This window comes from Macaca fascicularis, chromosome 4 (assembly GCF_037993035.2).
Source record: "Macaca fascicularis isolate 582-1 chromosome 4, T2T-MFA8v1.1".
Taxonomy (NCBI): domain Eukaryota; kingdom Metazoa; phylum Chordata; class Mammalia; order Primates; family Cercopithecidae; genus Macaca; species Macaca fascicularis.
Genome location: NC_088378.1, coordinates 89,631,817 through 89,654,225, shown reverse-complemented (window position 1 = coordinate 89,654,225; position 22,409 = coordinate 89,631,817). Strand labels below are relative to the sequence as shown.

The following is a 22,409-nucleotide window of genomic DNA, read 5'->3' as shown; positions in this document are numbered from 1 at the left end:
CACATACTAAGTTTCCAGCCTGTTCACTTGACTGTTTCTTTTTTCTTTTGTATTTTTTTTTCCTTTTTCTTTCTAACTTTTATGTTAGGTTCAGGGAGTACATGTGTAGGCTCGTTACATGAGTAAATTGCATGTCATGGGGGTTTGGTGTACAAATTATTTCATCATCCAAGTAATGAATGCAGTACCCATAAGTAGTATTTTGATCCTCATCCTCCTCCCACTCTCCACCCTCAAGTAGGTCACCACGTCTATTGCTCCTTTCTTTATGTCCATGTGTACCCAATGTTTAGCTCCTACTTATAAATGAGAACATGCAATATTTGATTTTATGTTCCTATGTTAATTCACCTAGGACCAGCTGCATCTATGTTGCTGCAAGGAACATGATTTCATTGCTTTTTATGGCTGTGTAGTATTCCATGGAGTATATGTACCACATTTTCTTTATCTAGTCCACTACTGATGGGTATCTAGGTTGTATCTAGGTTGATTCCATGTCTACAATATATATTCCTCTGGATTCTGTTCTAAGTTCTTTTAGAAATCTCCAAACTGCTTTCCACAGTGGCTGAACTCATTTGCATTCCCACCAGCAGCATATAAGCATTCCCTTTACTTGACTATTTAAGATAAATATTTTCCCTTGGAAAAAAAGTATTATTCTACAAAATGATTGTTCATGGTTGTGTAGAATTCTATAATTAGGATGTATTATATTTACTCAACTAACAATCTTAGTAGACATCAATTTTTCTTTTCAGTTTTACTTATAAATTATACTGCAATAAATCTTTGAACATACTTTTTTTTTTTTTTTGAGACGGAGTCTTGTTCCGTTGCCCAAGCTGAAGTGCAGTGGTACGATCTCGGCTCACTGCAACCTCCGCCGCCTGGGTTCAAGTGATTCTCCTGCCTCAGCCTCCCAAGTAGCTAGGATTACAGGTGCGCGCGATTACACCAGGCTAATTTCTTTGTATTTTTAGTAGAGATGAGGTTTCACCATGTTGGCCTGGCTGATCTCAAACTCCCGACCTCCAGTGATCCGCCCGTCTCAGCCACCTCGTATTGCAGGCGTGAGCCACGGCGCACGGCCTGGAGTATAGATATTTTTAAGTCTTAATAAAGATTACCAAACTGCCCTCAAATGTGAGAATTATATCAATTTGAATTTGAGCTTGTTTTCCATACATCACCATTACTAGATATTAACACTCTTTTTTACCTTTCCCAGTATGATAAGTAAAAGAATAGTATCTCATTAAAACATATTTATTTGCTGTGAGACAACATACTTTCAAGTGTTTACTGGCCATTTTGTATCTTTTTTTTGCGAACTACTATATGTTTTTTGCACATCTTTTCTCTAGCAGTTGACTATATTGTTCATTTCTCAAATAGGTATAGAATAATTTAACAAGATTAATCTTTATTACTAGTGGCAGAGATATTGTATATTAATACATTGTCAATATGTTCAATGTGTCAATACTGAACCGACAAAGCAGTAGAAAAGTGTGTGTGTCTACAGACAATATACTACAAATATATATAGGCAACGATCCAAATATGCACAAAATACAGCTCAAGAAAAATATTTGTTTTGTTTTATTTTGTTTCATTTTGTTTGAGAGAGAGTTTCGCTCTTGTTGCCCAGACTGGAATGCAATGGCGCGATCTTGGCTCACTACAACCTCCACCTCCCAGGTTAAAGCAATTCTCCTGCCTCAGCCTCCTGAGTAGCTGGTATTAGAGATGCCCGCCCCCATACCTGGCTAATTTTTTGTGTTTTTAGTAGAAATGGAGTTTCGCCATGTTGGCCAGGCTGGTCATGAACTCCTGACCTCGAGTGGTCCACCCACCTAGGCCTCCCAAAGTGCTGGGATTACAGGCATGAGCCACCGCGCCTGGCTGAGAAAAATATTTTTTAAAGTAGACCACAATCATTGCTATTTACTCAATAAATTCATCTAACTGGAACATGACTTTTTTTCTTTTTTTATTATTATTATACCTTAAGTTCTAGGGTACATGTATACAACGTGCAGGTTTGTTACATATGTATACATGTGCCATGTTGGTGTGCTGCACCGTTAACTCATCATTTACATTAGGTATATCTCCTAATGCTATCCCTCCCCCCTCCCCCCACCCCATGACAGGCCCTGGTGTGTGATGTTCCCCACCCTGTGTCCAAATGTTCTCATTCTTCAGTTCCCACCTATGAGTGAGAACATGTGGTGTTTGGTTTTCTGTTCTTGCGATAGTTTGCTGAGAATGATGGTTTCCAGCTGCATCCATGTCCCTACAAAGGACACGAACTCATCCTTTTTTATGGCTGCACAGTATTCCATGGTGTATATGTGCCACATTTTCTTAATCCAGTCTATGATTGATGGACATTTGGGTTGGTTGCAAGTCTTTGCTATTGTGAATGGTGCCGCAATAAACATACGTATGCATGTGTCTTTATAGCAGCATGATTTATAATCCTTTGGGTATATGCCCAGTAATGGGATCACTGGGTCAAATGGTATTTCTAGTTCTAGATCCTTGAGAAATCGCCACACTGTCTTCCACAATGGTTGAACTAGTTTACAGTCCCAACAGTGTAAAAGTGTTCCTATTTCTCCACATCCTCTCTAGCACCTGTTGTTTCCTGACTTTTTAATGATCGTCATTCTAACTGGTGTGAGATGCTATCTCACTGTGGTTTTGATTTACGTTTCTCTGATGGCTGGAACATGACTTTTTTCTATAGCTGTCTTTTCATTTCTAATTTCTACAAACCAAAATAACTAAGCATTAAAATGAAAGAAAGCAAAACTGATCAATGGATCAAAAAATATTCACTAATTTTTTAATCTAAAATAATGAAGACAAAACAAATATACATGGTATATGAGAAAGTAAAAATAAGGGTTAAGTCTGGGCGCAGTGGCTCACGCCTGTAATCCTAATACTTTGGGAGGCCGAGGTGGGCTGATCACAATGTCAGGAGATCGAGACCATCCTGGCTAACATGGTGAAACCCTGTCTCTACTAAAAATACAAAAAAATTAGCCGGGTGTGGTGGCACGCTCCTGTAGTCCCAGCTACTTGGGAGGCTGAGGCAGGAGAATCACGTGAACCTGGGAGGCAGAGCTTGCAGTGAGCCGAAATCATGCCACTGCACTCCAGCCTGGGCAACAGAGCAAAACTCCGTCTAGAGAAAAAAAAAAAAAAAGTTTGAAATAATCTCCTAAAAGATACACTTAGAAAGAGTAAGACCTAGTATTTGATAGAGCAGGGTGACTATAGTCAATAATTTAATTGTACATTTAAAAGTAACTAAAAGAGCATAATTTGATTGTTTGTAACACAAATGATAAATGCTTGAGGGATAGATACCCCATTTTCCATGAGGTGATTATTACTTACCACATGCCTGTATCAAAGTATCTCATGTAGCCCACAAACATGTACACTTGCCATGTACCCACAAAAAATTGTTTTAAATCTCTTTCATTAAATGATAAAGCCCCAAATTCCCAAATTTCTCATCAAAAATATATACCTTGTGAATCCTTCTTATTAAGACAGATGCAAAAAACCGTAATGTTATTCTCAGTTCATCAACAAAGGATTCATCATCTGTCACATCCCTTCAATAAGGAGAAAAACAAATATTCAGAAGTTCAGAGAAATACAGTTTCACTTTCTACAAACCAAGGGAAATTTTTCCTTTTTTCTGTTTACTTAAGCAACTTTTCTGTTTTCATTTACAAATAATACATTTCACTGTAGAACAGTAAGAAATGTACAAAAAATAAAACATCTACCATGAATCTAGCATCAAGACATAATCACTATTAACTAAATTATAACATATATTTCCTTGCAGATATACACAACTACATAGTCTTATTTTTACAATACTGAGATCATGTTCTAAGCAACATCAAAGAAAGTTCAAAGAAATAAAACAATGAATAACTTTGGAGAAGCAATAGAATTAATACAAAATTTTTAACTAGTTTAAAATACTTATAAAATAATATAAATTCTAAAATTAAAACAAAAAAGGTATGCTCCATTTGAAAAAGAAATTTAATGAACTGAAACTCAGACATTTTGTAAAACAGAAATTCTGACAACCTTCAACTGAGGAGTTACATTTTCCTGATGTTTGAAGGGCCCTAGAATTAGAACACTTCCCTAATTAAAGGCAAGAAAAGAAACGATGATATCTGTAACTCAATGATGGTGTTGTTAACTTTCTTGGCAGAATAGGAAAGATAATTGTATCAACCATGCTTCCCACGATTAACCGGAAAGAAAGGGATATTACAGCATCAATAGCTACAACTGAGAAGAAAATATTTACTTTCACACTTAGAAATACAACTAGATTTTATGTCTAAAGTGTCATAATGCAGAGATGGGAGAAGGTAAGGGAGTCTTCAAAAAAAGATTCATTTTACAAAAGGCCTCACCATCAGCTTTAATTAAATGACAAATGCCAGATATTTAAGGCAGAATCAAATGTTTAAATTTACATAGCTCTCCAGGAAAATATGGCATAGAAACGATATTAAATTTGTCTTAAACACTCTGAGTGAATTCAACTAGTAGCTTTTTTTTTTTTTTTTTTTTTTTTTTTCAGACGGAGTCTCGCTCTGTCACCCAGGCTGGAGTGCAGTGGCGGGATCTCAGCTCACTGCAAGCTCCGCCTCCCGGGTTTACGCCATTCTCCCGCCTCAGCCTCCCTAGTGGCTGGGACTACAGGCGCCCGCCACCTCGCCCGGCTAGTTCTTTTGTGTGTGTATTTTTTAGTAGAGACGGGGTTCCACCGTGTTAGCCAGGATGGTCTTGATCTCCTGACCTCGTGATCCGCCTGTTTTAGCCTCCCAAAGTGCTGGGATTACAGGCTTGAGCCACTAAGCCCGGCTTTTTTTTTAATTAGAAATTTCAGTCAGGCATGGCGGCTCACACCTATAATCCTAATACTTTGGGAGGCCGAGGTGGGCAGATCACTTGAGGTCAGGAGTTTGAGACCAGCCTGACCAACATGGCGAAACCCCGTCTCTACTAAAAATACAAAAATTAGCCAGGCATAGTGGCACACACCTGTAATCCCAGCTTCTTGGGAGGCTGAGGTGGGAGGATGGCTTTAACCTGGGAGGTGGAGGTTGCAGTGAGCTGAGATCGCGCCACTGCACTCCAGCCTAGGCAACAGAGCAAGACTCCATCTCAAAAAAAAAAAGAAAAGAAAATTCAAAATAGACTGAATCAATATAAAACTAGGGTAGATGTCATTAAACATCATATGTACAAGCCATGGAGGTGCAAGTGTTCAAATATATATTAAACACATGATGCTGATTTAAGAAAATATGTATTGATGGCCGGGTGCAGTGTCTCAAGCCTGTAATCCCAGCACTTTGGGAGGCCAAGACGGGCGGATCACGAGGTCAGGAGATCGAGACCATCCTGGCTAACACGGTGAAACCCCATCTCTACTAAAACAATACAAAAAAAACTAGCCGGGCGAGGTGGCGGGCGCCTGCAGTCCCAGCTATTCGGGAGGCTGAGGCAGGAGAATGGCGTGAACCCGCGAGGCGGAGCTTGCAGTGAGTTGAGATCCGGCCACTGCACTCCAGCCTGCGCCCACAGAGCGAGACTCTGTCTCAAAAAAAAAAAAGAAAATATGTATTTATTACATGATATAAGTTGGATCTCTCTAATTTCAAAATAGATTTCTGTCAAATCTAAAGGATTTTCTGTATCTTCAAAAGCATAAGGCCCTTGTACATACGTGGCATACACCAAAAACAAGGTACTTGGGGGAAAAAAAACAATTAATTCTCCAGGAAAACTACTGAAGCTATCTTTCAATTTAATGAAATATGTGAATACAGATTCCCCTCCAAAAGGTATAATTATTTCAAATGTGAAAACTGCATACAAAATTATTAAATCACTATATTTAGAAGTGATAAGGAATTCTACAAGTTACTTTTCTTTCAAAACACAGACTAAGTTTTCTTCCTCTTTATCACCAAATTATTAACTGACTGATGCCTACATCAGCGGTTCTTAACTAGGGCCAATTATGCCTTCCAGGTCATATCCGGCAACCTCTGAAGACATTTTTATTGGTCACAACTGGTGGCAGAGATGTCTGCTACTAGTATCTAATGGGAGAGGCCAGGGGTGCTAATTATGTAATGCACAGTACTGCCCCCACAACAAATAATTATTTTGGCTAAAATGTCAACAATGACAAAGTTGAAAAATCCTAGTCTACACCAAAAACATGTCATTAACATGCTTAACTTAGTAGTATTCACTGTATCAAAGAAAAAAGATCTTATAAAAAGAACATACCTGTACCACGGATAAACGAAGTTTTCCAACACTAATTCGAGAACCTGCATAAAAATTATTTTTTAAAGAAAAATAAAACGAATTAGTTTTTGGAAAATAAACGGTACTATTTGGTAATATGTAACATTACCAAGAACCAATTTTATTATCACAAATAAAGACAGCAGGCCGGCAGCAGTGGCTCACACCTGTAATCCCAGCACTTTAGGAGGTCAAAGCAGGTGGATGGCTTGAGTTCACGAGTTAGAGACCAGCCTGGGTAACTTGATGAAACCCTGTATCTACAAAAAACACAACAATAAGCTGGGTGTAGTGGCGTGTACCTGTAGTCCCAGCTATCTGGGGGGCTGAGGCAGGAGTTTCGCTTGAGCCTGAGAGGCAGAGGTTGCAGTGAGCCAAGATGTTGCCACTGCACATCAGCCTGGGCGACAGAGTGAGGCTCTGCCTCAAAAAACAAAAAAAACAAAAAAAAAAATAACGACAGTAATATAATATTTTCACATAACAAAATGTATATTTCAACCTTATATGATTGTGAGGATCAAAGAAAACATATGAGAAAACACTTGGAAAATCATAAAAATTTCACAAATAGGAAAAGTTACTATTAGAATGGCATGCACATATTTCTAAATATTTCCATAATCAAACAAAAAGTTAAATAAATTGTTGCTGACTCTGAAGCTTAACTGAACCAAAAATGTGCTATGGAAAGAAGAAAAACAGCAAGTTAGTCCTTTCCATTCCTAACTTTGTAAGTCAGTATTTTCAGAATATAATGAAGAAACAAGCAGCTAAGATTTACATAAGGGGTCAAAATTAGGTGTTAGTGGTTACTTTTGAAGGGAGTATAGTGGCTAGAGGGGAACACAAAGGGGAGTTCTGGGATGCTGGTAATGTTTTGTTTCCTGATCTGAATGCTGGTTACACAGATATGTTCGCTTTGTGAAAATTTTACCTGTACACTCAAATCAGTACATAAGTTATGTAAGTGAAAAAGTAACAAAACAAAATAAAACAAACCGTGGGTGTTAAATCTTCCATTTCTTGGATTTGGGTATAGCAGTATGTCATAATTTTTACAAGGAGTTGCAACATTGGGCAGTAACTTACAAAAGCAGTAGGGAGGGAAGAAAACAACATATCTAATCTAATGCTTCCAAAATCAGATCATATATTTTCTCTGGCAGCAATAATAAAGATTGTGAATTTTCTAGTTTAAATATTAAGGGAACAATAATTTAGATGTTTTAGTACAAACACTAAGCACTGTTTATATGTGTTGGGAAATGAAAATACATATAAACAGGGATAACAATGAACAATGAATAGGATAGAGAGGAGACTAGAACAAGTTATCATTAAACATTTGTTCTTCCTTTATTCCCCACATCCAACCAATCAAGTCCTACTGATTTTATATCCTAAGTAGTGTTTTTCTTTTCTTTTTCTTTTTTTGAGACAGAGTTTCACTCTTGTTGCCCAGGCTGGAGTGCAATGGCGTGATCTCGGCTCACCTCAACCTCCGCTTCCAGGGTTCAAGCGATTATCCTGCCTCAGCCTCCCGAGTAGCTGGGATTATAGGCATGTGCCACAATGACCAGATAATTTTGTGTTTTTACAAGAGATGGGGTTTCTCCATGTTGGTTAGGCTGGTCTCGAACTCCCGACCTCAGGTGATCCACCCACCTCGGCCTCCCAAAGTGCTGGGATTACAGGCGTGAGCCACCGCGCCCAGCGGGTCCTCATTTTCTTACCCCTTATATTGCAGCAATGGCCTCTCAACTCCCTGCTTCCAAGCTCGCTCCCCTCCATCCTAAATAGAGCTGCCAAAGTAACCTAAAACATACATTTGACCACATCATCCTCTTGCATGAAATCCTCAATATATAAGAAAGGTGAAATTGCACTGATTTTGAAAGGGACCTGCTGGCATGAAGCAGTTGCATCACTTCCTTTTCACTCCCAGTGTACCCTATGAGTCACATCTAAAAATTCTAGAAAATCATCGACTTCCAGGATCAATTAATCTAAGTTCCATCAACATAGCCCTTAAAGTCATTTGATAGTCTTATTTTTAAAGGGCCATATACAATCCTGATTAAGAACTTAACCAGACCTGAGTTTTTTATTGAGTTCTGTAATCAACCAAATATGAAACTTGAGAAAATTATTAAAATTCTAAATTCCATTTACCTTTGGTAAAATTATCAATAATAGTACCCACTTCATAGGTTATATGTAGATTACATGAAATAATGAGCTTAGCACAATGCCTAATATACAGTAAGTATATCATAAATACTAGCTACTAGAATATTGTTTCCTTATTGCCCATATCCTCCCTCACACTTTACTCTCCAGTTTGCTGAACATTCCACCTTGTTTCAAGCCTCTCTTTCCTTTTGAAAGCTCTACCCAAATCCTGAAATACCCTTTCCCACACTATTAGTCTGGCAAACCTCTAGTTCTCCGATCTCATTGTCCCTCTCAATAGTTATGAACTTCTCCTCTATACTAATCTATATACTTTAATTTTTTTTCCATTATTGCCTGCATTAAATTATATTGTGATTACTGTTTATATGCCTGCCTCCACTTCTAGACTAAAGTTCCTGGTAGAAAGGGACCATCTTCACTTTTAATCACTAGGGCCTAGCCCAGTTCCTACCTATAAGATACCAAAATATGTTCTTAAATGTGACAGCTAACATTTACTGAGCACCAGTATGTGCCAGGTACTGGACCACAGGTTTTATATAAGTCCTTTCATTTTTATGAATGAATGACATGCCAAAGACACAAATAATACTCTTGTTAGAAGTTTTCTTCAACAAACCTCAACTTGGCACTCTCCAACAGAAATATAATGTAAGTCACACATTAATTTTAAATTTTCTAGTAGTTACATTTTTTACAAAGTAAAAAGAAACAGGTGAAACTAATTTTATATTTTATTTAACCCAACACATCCAAAATATTATCATTTCAACATGTAATTAATATAAAAAATGAGATACTTGGCCAGGCGCAGTGGCTCACTCCTATACTACCAGCACTTTGGGAGGTCGAGGCAGGTGGATCACAAGGTTAGGAGTTCAAGACCAGCCTGGCCAATATGGTAAAAACCTGTCTCTACTAAAAATACAAAAATTGGCTGGGCATGGTGGTGTGCACCTGTAGTCCCAGCTACTTGGGAGGCTGAGGCAGGAGAATCGCTTGAACCCGGGAGGTGGAGGTTGCAGTGAGCCAAGATCACGCCACTGCACTCCAGCCTGGGCAACAGAGTGAGACTCCGTCGCAAAAAAAAAAAAAATACTTTACATTCCTTTTTTCTAAGTCTTTTCTTACGAAATCTTCAAAATCCACTATATATTTTATACACAGAACACATGTCAACTTGGACTAGCACACTTCAAGTGTTTATTAATAACCACACGTGGCTAGGAGCTACCATATTAGAAGTCTTAAATCAGGGCATCTTCAAGATGAAAAAGGCCTTAGAGGCCGGGCACGGTGGCTCACGCCTGTAATCCCAGCACTTTGGGAGGCCAACGTGGGTGGATCACGAGGTCAGGAGATCAAGACCACATCCTGGCTAACACAGTGAAACCCCGTCTCTACTAAAAAGATTTTAAAAAAAAACTAGCTGGGCATGGTGGTGTGCGCCTGTAGTCCCAGCTACTCGGGAGTCTGAGGCAGGAGAATCGCTTGAATCCAGGAGGCAGAGGTTGCAGTGAGGTGAGATAGTGCCACTGCACTACGGCCTGGGTGGCAGAGCAAGACTCTATCTCAAAAAAAAAAAAAAAAGGCCTTAGAGAAGCAAAGAAAAAAATGCCAAGTTTTAATGGGCTTTTATGCAGGATACAAAATGGGAGAAAGAAGAATTAAGTGGGATTCAGATGCCTACTGCTATTCTTCAACTAATTAGCATCCAATTTAATTCAATACACTTTGATCAGCTACCAACAATATACGTGACCTGATACTTGGTGCTAGGAACAAATAAGACCCCATTCCTTGCCTTCCGGGACTTGAGTGTTTTGTCAAATCCACTGAGAAGACAAGTCTCTAAAACAACTAAAACATGTTACCAAAAAGATACATATAAAATCTGACTATAACAAAGATAAGAGAACATGCTTTCCATTCCTGTATTATGCAGAAATAATGAAAAATATCCCATTCCCTTCTCTACCCTGCGGTTAGTGTCATAACTGGGGTAATAGTTCAGTAAGATATATATTGATTTGCTCCTTGCAGTCCAGAGTTCCTTTTGGAATTACAAAATGATATTTCTGTGCCCTATCATAAAGATGACTGTTTTCATCTTTATGACTGTTTCAGATAAACCAGTGCTTTCCTTAGCTGAAAATGTCTAAATTAAACATGAGATTCAAAAACATTTCTAACTTACTATTCAAGCTGTTTAGTCTGCAATAATCAACTACCTAACTCAGAACTGATTTAAGTGACATGTATTAAGATGCTCCATAATTAAATTTTTTGATAAAAAATTCTGGAAAAATTTTCCACAGACATTTAACACTTTCTATTAATAATATTAAGTAAATCAGTTACCTCTGAGAGAGATGCATCAACTTTGGAAGAAATTTTCAGGTCTAGCCATGGCTGGTAGTTTTCAAGTAGCAAAGAAGGCCTAAAGAAAAATTATACAACTAAATCACTTGAAATCCAATGTAATTAGAAGGATCAACAAATAAAAAAAATTTAACTTACCTATGTCGTTTACATTTCACTTTACCACAAACAGCACAGCTATGACCTTGAGGAAATAATTCCTGAAGTCCTAACTGCTAAAAAAGGAAAATGAGAGGTGGTGGGGAGATCTGTCTTTACATATCATCTTTATTTAAAAGAATCAACTTTTCAGAAGTTTTTAAAATCAATGTATAAATTCAAAGAACATTTTCTGTCTACTTTAACAGTGAAACCTTTCTTTGTAATACATAATACTGGCTAAACTGTCAGAGAAAAAAATACCACATGAAATGCCTTATAATACCTAACCCAAATTTCCAAGTTTAAAGTTAAAATCAATTTTTATGATCACTTTAAAAAGCTTCAGTCTACATTTGAAAGTGGTAACTTGGCCAGGCACAGTGGCTCACACCTATCATCCTAGCACTCTGGGAGACCAAGGCAGGTGGATGGCTTGAGCCCAGAAGTTTGAGGCCAGCCTAAGAAACATGGTAAAACACTAACTCTACCAAAAAAAAAATTAGACAGGTGTAGTGGCACATGCCTATAGTCCCAGCTACCCAGGAGGCTGAGGCAGGAGGATCTCCTGAGCTCAATAATTTGAGGCTGCAGTAAGCTGTGATCCTGGCACTGCACTCTAGCCTGTGCAACTCTAGCCTGTCTCAATAAAAGAAAGAAAAAAGAAAGTGACACTCTACTGCAAAGGTATAATACGAAAAAACTATTTTCTCTTTCTCCAAAATCTTGAATTCAATGCCAAAGGTACGAGGTAACTACTACGGTTCCTGATCAAATATGGGGCACCACTTTCAGTTGTGTTTCCTCTGAGTAGAAATACCAACAAACCCAAGACAAGATACTATATCAACTTAAAGAATTATTAAGACTTAAAGATATCCCACTAGGCCAGGTGCAGTGGATCCTAACGCCTGTAATCCTAACACTTTGGGAGGCCGAGGCAAGTGGATCACCTGAGGTCAGGAGTTCGAGACCAGCCTGGCAAAAATGGTGAAACCCCGTCTCTACTAAAAATACAAAAATTAGCTGGGCGTGGTGGCATGTGCCTGTAATCCCAGTTACACAGAAGGCTGAGAGGCAGGAGAATCACTTGAACCTAGAAGGCAGAGGTTGCAGTGAACCAAAATGGCACCACTGCACTCCAGCCTGGGTGACAGAGCAAGACTCCATCTCAAAAAAAAAAAAAAAAAAAAGAAAGAAAAAGAAAAAGATATCCCACTAAACCCTAATCTACAGACCAGAACCTTGCTTTACAGAGAGAGATTCACCACATTACCACCCTTCATTAAATTTCGGAAATAAATTACTTTGGTTATACAAACTGCCTAATTATATCTCTGTTTCTATGAAGCACACAAACATTTAAGAATTTAACAGGATTAGATCATTTAACCCAGAATTTCCTGAGTCTGTGCCTCAGAATGAGCTGGAAAGCTTCTAACAAGTACTGATAACAAGGCTTTAACCCAGAACTATTCAATCAAAATCTGGTGGTACACCCCAGGAATCTGTTAATTCCCCAGGAGATTTACTGTAAAACCAGCTTTGTGAACCTCTGATTTAATTTATTGTCCTCATGGTTAATAGAGGACACCCTAAAATTGTGGATTCCAAGTTTCTGAAACTTTTGTACAATAATTTCTCTTTATAGCTCCTCTAGGAGAACTGTATGCCTTAAAAGCATACACATATACAAATCTTATTTTGAAAATTTTCTAATGGACTTCCATTATTAAATAATTAGATGGATTTTTTTAAATCACTAATTTTAGCACAGTACCTAGGAAAAAAAAAAGGGAAGAAATTAAAAGAAAATTTTTGTAAATTAAAAAAATACACTGCTTTAGCAGGCTTTCAAATAATAAACAGCTTATGCTCATACACATTGATCACATTGAATCTTAACAATAAGAACACATAATTTTACCTTGGGTTTGTATTTTATTGTGAAGAAAATATTTGGTAAGAGAGAATCAGGTCCTAGTGAGCAGTAGAATGTGACAACTCCAGCAACAAATGACCAGAAGATCATTAAAACATGAATATACCTTAAAAATAAATGAAAATAATTATTAGAACCAAAGAAAATGCATAATTCTAAGTTACTGAGTCACTGATTTAACAAGCATTCATTAAGCACCTACAATATCAGATTGAAGCAATTTTTCCAATTATGATTAATTTTCTGTAATGTATTAAATACAAGAATCATAAAATGTATGCTATCAAATATATATTTCATTTAAAGTATAAGGAAGAATAAATGATCAATATTTCATAACTGGTACCTATGTTTAACTAGTCTATACTACATTCTTCCAGAATACCTTCTGATGATATAGTATTCATATCCCACCAAAATTCTGATTATTTTTCACTAAATCAACAAAATTTTACTAAGTATTACCTATTTTGTTCTAGACAGAGGTGCCTTGGGAATATAGTAAAGAACTGCACTGCATATAGTCTCTACCTGCATGGAAAACACTGTCTAGTAATGGTGACATGTAAGTAAAAATAAGCACAATACTATGTGATCACATATGTGATATTATAACAGAAAATTTATATGATATGGGAATACCACAGGCTGATTAACAAATTTGAAAAGAACAGAAAAATTTTTTTCAGAGAAAGCAATATCTACAGAAAAACTTAAAGGGTAAGTAGGAGCAAATAAACAGAAGAGGATAGGATAGAGGTATGTGGAGAAGAGGCAGGGGAATTCAAACTTGAGAGAAACACATGGGCTTAGGTCTGTGTGAGCACAGTTCCAAGGAAGAAGGCCTTAAGATGAATCTAAAAGCAAAAGCAGAAGCCAAATAATACAGTGTTATATAATAGGCAATCTGTGTCTTAATACAGGCAATCCTCACATTGCAGTTCTGATATGCAAAAATTTCAGATACCATGATTGTACTAAATAACACCAGTCCCCCACAACACAGTTCAAATGCCAATGACCACAGTATTATATATTAAACTATGAGTAATTGTATAAAGTACAAACTCTGCTGCTAACTCATCAGTCCACAAATCACTATATAAATAACAGATGTGCATCATGATCAGTGACCAATCACATCGGTTCTGTCAGTGACAGGTCACTCACTGCAAATTGGTGTTCTTCAGGGCATGCACAGACAGGAAACCATGGAGTTGTGTTACCTCCTTGTCTCCCAATAATAAATCTGCAATACATTTTACAAAAATGGCCATTGGCCCACAAATATTAAAGAGAAACAAAGAAATGAACAGTGATAATGCAAGAAGTAAAATTCAAATCAAATGTAAATGAAGTTACAGAAGAAATAATTGACTGTGGGAATGATGACAGTGCTGCTGTTCCACAGATTCTATGCAGCCAGAGAAAGGTAGTGAACTTACTGACATCAATGAGAAGAGTGGTTGTGGCACAAGGATGAAAATGTCCCAGAAGAAGTGATACCAGCAAAGGAACTCTTGGAGATTTCACAACATTGGATAAAACACTGAAAGTTGATCCAAACTTAGGAGTATGGTAATTCACATATGCATGAAAAAGATATCCGCTCCATATCCCATGTTATCAGATGAGAAGAGGACAAACACTGTTTAAGTTACTCTTAATATATTTTTTACAAAGAAATAAAACATTTTAATTTTCAATGTTTCTAATGTTTAAAATTACAGTGTACTACTCACTTTACTATTTTTTAATTTCTCTATACTATTACAACTGACAATGAGAGTTCTCAATGTTTTGACAAAATTTTTTAAAACTCAATCATAATTTTCCCATTGATTAAAACCATTTTGCACAGTTTCTGCTTGCACAATCACTTTTACAGACCCTCATTACCAGACAAAGCAGGGACTGCCCGTATTATCTTACAAGAAAATGCACTGTAGGGATCTAATAATTTGTAGCTTCAGTAGAGACTACCATCTCTTCTGCAAAGTGTTCTTTCTTTACACTCTCTATTCATGAAGTTTAAATGGGAACAAGAGCTTTTATCTCCTTAAGATTCTAGGCCGGGCGCGGTGGCTCAGGCCTGTAATCCCAGCACTTTGGGAAGCCGAGATGGGCGGATCACGAGGTCAGGAGATCAAGACCATCCTGGCTAACACGGTGAAACCCCGTCTCTACTAAAAAAAAAAAAAAAATACAAAAAACTAGCCGGGCGTGGTGGCGGCGCCTGTAGTCCCAGCTATTCGGGAGGCTGAGGCAGGAGAATGGCGGGAACCCGGGAAGCGGAGCTTACAGTGAGCTGAGATGGTGCCACTGCACTCCAGCCCAGGCGACAGAGCGAGACTCTGTCTCGAAAAAAAAAAAAAGATTCTATCTCCCTCACCCAAGACCGGATTAAGAATAGACAAAATGACAACAACAACAAAATAGGCCAATCACAGCATCTTCTTCCCTACCTACAGCTGACTGGTTCAGGGATGGACACCATCTGAAACAACCTGGTAGGTAACAGACATTTTAAACAGAGTAAATTGCATGACCTGGGGTCCAACCAGTCTCACTCATCTCATGATATTAGAAATGTGAAGCCGTAATAAAACTGACAGCCATATGCTTTGTCACTTAAAGGAAAGAGGAGTGAGAAGAGAATGATGCCAGAATTCAGAGAGGAGGAGAAAAAGGAAGGGGAAGAAAGTATTAGCAGTATTCCAAATCCTGCTTCCATGTGTTTCTGGGGCCCAGCTACACTCCAGTTATTTCTGCACTTACAAGACCTTCCAAGGCTTGCCCTTTGTTAAACCTAGCGTGAGCTGAGTTTCTGTTATCTACCATCAAGAGTAATACCTATGAGACAATGAAAAGATTTAAGAAGATTTTAAAGAATTCTCAAGAGTTGTCAGGAGGATATCATTAGATTAAATAACAGGAAGACCACTCTGGCTGAAATATGGAGAATGGCCTAGACCGGAAACACACAGGCTAGTTAGAAAACTATTGCAGTAATCTATGAGAGTCAGTGATGGTCTAAACTAGGAAAGAGACTTAGAGATCTTAAAAAGTGAATTATTTTGAGAGACACTGGGAGGAAAAATTAAGAGGATTAAGTAGTTGATTAGATGTGAGCAGAAGGGGCCAGGTACAGTAACTCATACCTGTAATCCTAACACTCTGGGAGGCCAAGGCAGGCAGATCACTTGAGGTCAGGAGTTTGAGACCAGCCTGGCCAACATGGTGAAACCCCACCTCTACTAAAAATAAAAATAAAAATAAAAATTAGCTGGGCATGGTGGCGCATGCCTGTAATCCCAGCTACTACGGAAGCTGAGGCAGGAGAATCACTTGAACCTGGAAGGTGGAGGCTGCAGTAAGCCGAGATCACGCCACTGCACTCTGGCTGGGCAACAGAGCAAGACTACGTCTAAATAAATAAATACATAAATAAAGTAAGCAGAAGAGAAAGATGAAAAATCAGTTCTCTTTGGACATGTTAAGTTCCAGGTATTTTAAAACATGCTATACAGAAATGTTCCACAAGCACCTAAATATTGGGTAGTCTCAATCTCTGGAGAGAATATGGGATAAGGATAAAGATTTAGAAATTATCAACATAAATATCACTGAAACCATAGGAATAAATGACACGACCCAGGGAGAATCTACAGAGTTAAAAAAGAAATGAGCATAAGATATTTAAGAACTAGGCAGAGGAAAAGAAATTTATAAAGGAATCAAGCAATTAGAAGAGTTGGAAAGAAAACCAAGGGTCAAGTCACAAAAACTGGCAAGGTCAAAAACAAACAAACAAACAAACAAAAAACTCTACAGAAATGAAGTGGACAACATGACCAAATGTTTGTAAAATAAAGATTGAGAGGTGCCCATTCGTTTTCACGATAAAAGAGGCACTGATTAACTAGGTAAAAACAATTTTAGAATGGCAAAGGGCTACAACAGATTGAGGAGTGACATGGAGGTGAGGAAGCAGGATTGGTAAATGTAGATAATTCTCTTTTTTTTTTTTTTTTTTTTTTGAGACGGAGTCTCACTCTGTCGCCCAGGCTGGAGTGCAGTGGCGCAATCTCGGCTCACTGCAAGCTCCGCCTCCCGGGTTCACGCCATTCTCTGGCCTCAGCCTCCCGAGTAGCTGGGACTACAGGCGCCCGCCACTGCACCCGGCTAATTTTTTCTATTTTTAGTAGAGACGGGGTTTCACCATGGTCTCGATCTCCTGACCTTGTGATCCGCCCGCCTCGGCCTTCCAAAGTGCTGGGATTACAGGCGTGAGCCACCGCGCCCGGCCGATAATTCTCTTTGTAAATAAAAGGAGAGCTAACACAGTAACTGGAGGGGGACAATAAGTTAAGGTTTTTGGTTAAAAACCTGATGACATTTAAACGGTGATATAGGAGAAAAGGAGGCAAGAGGGAAAGAAGTAGAAAAACAGAAATAATTGGGTGAATAATATCTTATACAAGATAGGAGTTGTTAGGATCCAGAATCTAAATGGAAGAAACAGTTATAAATTATAGAGCTATCTGTTTCCCAATACTACACAGGATGCATAGAAGAATGAATATGCAGTTACATTTGTAGATTTGGTAACAAGAATTAAAAGCCATATAATGGCTTTTAAATAAAACAGGAGATCCTGAGAGTAAATGACAAAGGTAGCATGACAGGGAGTAAATAACAGAGGTTCTAGAAGACGGGGGAAATTCTGACACAGTTGCCACGGAGAAGGGAAGAGAAGTTCCTGGGGAACTGCTGGACATTACTGAGGCTGAACACAATGAACTTTCAGTTGTGGGATCTTTTCCACCAATATTCAGTTTTCAGAATATGAACCTAAAAAAAGCAAACAGCACTACTGATCCCAGATTTGGATTTTGACAGATGAGTAGAATGGAAGGTATGGAGTTAAGGATACTGCATGAAGCGACTGATGGACCAGGCTATGTATCTAAGCTAGACTGACTCTAAACTGCATCAGAAAGTAACTAACAACAGAAGAGGGACAACATATAGAAAGAAAGTAGAGTCAAGAGATTGAAATGCCAAGAAGCAGGGACAGTGTGACTGACTAAATGAAAGAAGTTGACACTGGTGAGTAAGTGACATATTTGATTCTTAAGATTTCAGAGGTAGCCAGGCACAGTGGCTCACACCTATAATCCTAGCACTTTGGGAGGCTGAGGTGGGCAGATCACCTGAGGTCAGGAGTTCGAGACCAGCCTGGTCAACGTGGTAAAATCACATCTCTACTAAAAGTACAAAAAAATTAGCCGGGCATGGTGGTGTGTGCCTGTAATCCCAGCTACTCCAGAGGCTGAGGCAGGAGAATCATTTGAACCCGGGAGGCGGAGGTTGCAGTGAACCAAGATCACACCACTATACTCCAGCCTGGGCGACAGAGCGGGACTCTGTCTAAAAAAAAAAAAAAAAAGATTTCAGAGGTCAATAGCTGGCATCCCACATACCCACAGACGGCCTGGCCATCATCACCCAAGTGACCAGCCCCAAAGAGGACAAGAGCCAGGTGACAGGCATGGGCAAGAAAAATACCTGTTCCCTACAGAGATAACTGAAACGATAGCCAAGCAAACAGCAAAAAAAAAAGTAAACAAAAGAATCATAAAGAGAGAGAGAGGAGGAACAAGATAGCCAAATAGAAGCCTCTGATCATCCTCCCCACAGGAACACCAAATTTAACAACTATCTAAACAAAAAAAAAAACCTTCATTTAAGAACCAAAAACCAGGTGACTGATCACAGTACATGATTTTAAGTTCATATTGCTTAAAGAGGCATGGAAGAGGGTAGCAAAGGCAATCCTGAAATTGCCAATACCCCTTCTCCAGCCCCCAGAAGTGGCCACATGGCAAAGGAAAGCACATGGCTTGAGGGAGGGACAACACAGCAATTGTGAGAATTTGCACTGAAACTCAGTGCTGCCAACACCAGGAAGAACTTAGCTGATGCCCAGAAAGGGGGCATTTACACATGTCCAGGCCAGAAGGCAACCGCTCATCCCAGTAGTCCAAACCTGAGTTTCAGCAATCCTTGACACCACAGGTTAAAGTGCTCTGAGTTCTTAAATAAACTTGAAAGGTCTTAAGTAAACTTGAAAGGCAGTCTGGGCCACAAGGACTGTAACGCCTAGGCAAGTCCTACTACTGTGCTGGGGCTCAAAGCCAGTAGACTTGGAGGGCATGTGAATTAGTGAGACATCAGCCAGGGCAGCTAAGGGAAGGCTTGTGAAACCCCTCTCCAAGTCCCAGGCAGCACAGCTTGCAGGTCCAAAAGAGACCCTTTCCATCTGCTTGATGAGAGGAGAGGGGAAAGTAAAGATAACTTTGTCTTTCAACTTGCGCGATACCATCTTAGGGACAGGAAGACAGGGAACTGGGCAGAGTAATGAGGCCCTCACTCCAGATCCTAGCTCCCAGACAACACTTCTAGACACACCCTGGGCCAGAAGGAAACCCACTGCCTTTAAAGGAAGGACCCATCCTGGCAGATTCATCATCTGCTGACTAAAGAGACCTTGGACTCTGAATAAAACAGCAGGAGTAACCAGGTAGTCACACAGTAGGTCTTGGGTAAGACTCTGAGATATGCTGGCCTCAGATGTGTCTAGCACATTCGCTGCTCTGATGGCTACAAAGAGAGACTTCCTCTGCTTCAAAAAAGCAGAAAAACAGGTAAAGGGGATGTTGTCTTGCAGCTGAGGTACCGGCTTGGCCAGTGGGGTAGAGGACCAAGAGGGCTTTTGGGGTCCCCAATTCCAGGCTTTGGCTCCTAGATGCCATTTCTAGACCTACCCTGGGCCAAAGGGGAGCCCACTGCCCTGAAGGGTGAGTTGCAGGCCTGGGACTATTCACAAGCTGAATAAAGAGGCCTTGGGCATTAAGTAAACATTGACAGTAGTAGTTAGATTGGTAAGAGTCTAGCAGCACTCTCATGGGCTTACGGTGTTAGTTGACATGGGGAGAGACTCTTCTGCCTGGGGAAAAGGAAGAGTGGTAAGGATTTTGTCTTGTGGTATAGGTGCCACCTCAGCCACAGTAGAATAAAGCATCAGGTAGATTTCTAGGTTTCCAACTCCTGGTCCTGGCTCCTGGATGGCATCTTTGGACCCACCCCGTATCCAGGGCCACCCTGAAGGCAAGGACACAAGCCTGGCTGGCTTCATCACCTGCTGATTATAGAGCCCTAACATAGTCAGTAGCCAGATAGTGGTTACAGTGGGCCTCAGATGAGACCGAGCGCCTGTGCTGGCTTCAGATCTGACTCAGCACACTCCTACTGGTGGCAGTCAAAGGGTTATTTGTGTCACCCCTCCCCCAGCTCCAGGCAGCTCAGCAGAGAGACTCCACTTGATTGGGGGAAAGTCAGAGAAGAGAACAGGAGACTCTACCTTGTAATCCAGAGAATTCTCCCAGATCTTATCCAAGACCACCAAGGAGGTAGCTCTGTGACTCTGCAAGAACCACAGCGTTACTGGGCTTGCATTACCCCTTAATGCAAATACGGCTGCGGTGACCAAAAATGTAGATGATACCCAAATCCCTTCAAATATCAGGAAAGGCTTCCCAAGGACAGGATACAAACAAGTCCAGAATGCAAACACTACAACAAATAATTCTTCAATACCCAGACACTGAAAAACATCCACAAGCATCAAGACCATGCACGGAAACACGGCCCACCAAACTAAATAAAGCACAAGGGACCAATCCTGGAGAAACAAAGATATGTGACCTTTCAGATGGAGAATTCAAAATAGCTGTATTAAGGAAACTCAAAGAAATTCAAGATAACACAGAGAAGGAATAAAGAATCCTATCAGATAAATTTAAAAAAGATATTGAAATAAAAGAATCAAGTAGAAATTCTGGAGTTCAAAAATGCAACTGACATACAGAAGAATGCATTAGAGTCTCAATAGTAGAAGTGATCAAGTAGTAGAAAGAATTACTAACCTTGAAGACAGACTATTTGAAAATACACAGAAAAGACAAAAGAACAAAATAACAAAACACATCTACAAGATCAAAAACGTAGCCTTGAAAGAGCAAATCTAAGAGTTACTGGCCTTAAAGAGGAGGTAGAGAGAGCAGGGTAGAAAGTTTATTCAAAGGGATAATAACAGAGAACATCCCAAACCTAGAGAAAGGTATCAATATTCAAGTACAAGAAGATTAAGAACGCCAAGCAGATTTAACCTAAGGAAGACTATCTGAAGGAATGTAATAATTAAACTCCCAAAGGTCAACGATAAAGAAAGGATCCTACAAGCACCAAGAAAAAAGAAACAAATGACATACAATAGAGTTCTAATGCATCTGGCACCAGATTTTTCACTGAAAACCTTACAGGCCAGGAAAGACATATGACATAAAGTGCATGACACATTTAAAGTGCTGAAGGATAAAAACTTTCACCCTAGAATAGTATTTCCAGCAAAAATATCCTCCAAACATGAAGGAGAAATAAGGACTTTCCCAGGCAAACAAAAGTTGAGGGATTTCATGAATACCAGACCTACTCTACAAGAAATATTAAAGGTAGCTCTTCAATCGGAAAGAAAAGGGGAAAACCCTATATTCATCAGTCATAAAGAACACTGAAAACCAGAACTGAAGGAGACAGACAGACAGACACACACACACAAAAAAAAAACCTTCAAAAAAGCAACGGATGCAGGAGCTGGTTTTTTTGGTGTTTTTTTTTTTGAAAAGATTAACAAAATAGACCGCTAATCAGACTAATAAAGAAGAGAGAGAAAAATCAAATAGACACAATAAAAAATGATAAAGGGGATATCACCACTGATCCCACAGAAACACAAATTACTATCAGAGAATACTATAAACACCTCTATTCAAACCAGAAAATCTAGAAGAAATAGATAAATTCCTGGATACCCTCCCAACACTAAACCAGGAAGAAGTCAAATCCCTGAATAAGCCAATAACAAGTTCTGAAATTGAGGCAGTAACAGCCTACCAACCAAAAAACACCCAGGACCAGATGATTCACAGCCAAATTCTACCAGAGGTACAAAGAGGAGCTGGTACCATTCCTTCTGAAACTATTCCAAACAACAGAAAAACAGGAACTCCTCCCAAACTCATTTTATGAGTCCAGCATCATCCTGATACCAAAACCTGGCAGACACAACAAAAAAACAAAATTTCAGGCCAATATCCCTAATGAACATTGATGCAAAAATACTCAAAAAAATACTGGTAAACCGAATCCAGCAGCACATCCACCATGATCAAGTCAATTTCATCCCTGGAATACAAGGCTGGTTCAACATACACAAATCAATAAACATAATCCA

General features: G+C 39.2%; 1 protein-coding gene across 23 annotated transcripts in view; it reads right to left on the bottom strand.

Moving 5' to 3' along the window:
- The window catches only part of SNX14 (sorting nexin 14), a 96,665-nt gene that overhangs the window by 63,833 nt on the left and 10,423 nt on the right, over nucleotides 1–22,409 (bottom strand). For 15 of the 23 annotated variants that reach the window (XR_012433631.1, XM_005552420.5, XM_074037542.1 and 12 more), the window contains exons 2-6: nucleotides 13,037–13,157; nucleotides 11,110–11,186; nucleotides 10,951–11,029; nucleotides 6,370–6,413; nucleotides 3,557–3,644 (exon numbers count right to left, since the gene is read on the bottom strand). Coding sequence is in view for 14 of the 23 variants with exons in the window: in XM_005552420.5 (XP_005552477.2) it covers nucleotides 3,557–3,644; nucleotides 6,370–6,413; nucleotides 10,951–11,029; nucleotides 11,110–11,186; nucleotides 13,037–13,157 (409 nt within the window). In the remaining 9 variants the exon portion in view is untranslated. Of the gene's footprint in view, nucleotides 1–3,556; nucleotides 3,645–6,369; nucleotides 6,414–10,950; nucleotides 11,030–11,109; nucleotides 11,187–13,036; nucleotides 13,158–14,496; nucleotides 14,660–22,409 lie in introns of those variants that run through there. The other 8 variants (XM_005552421.5, XM_074037543.1, XM_045391202.3 and 5 more) reach the window with 2 other exon arrangements.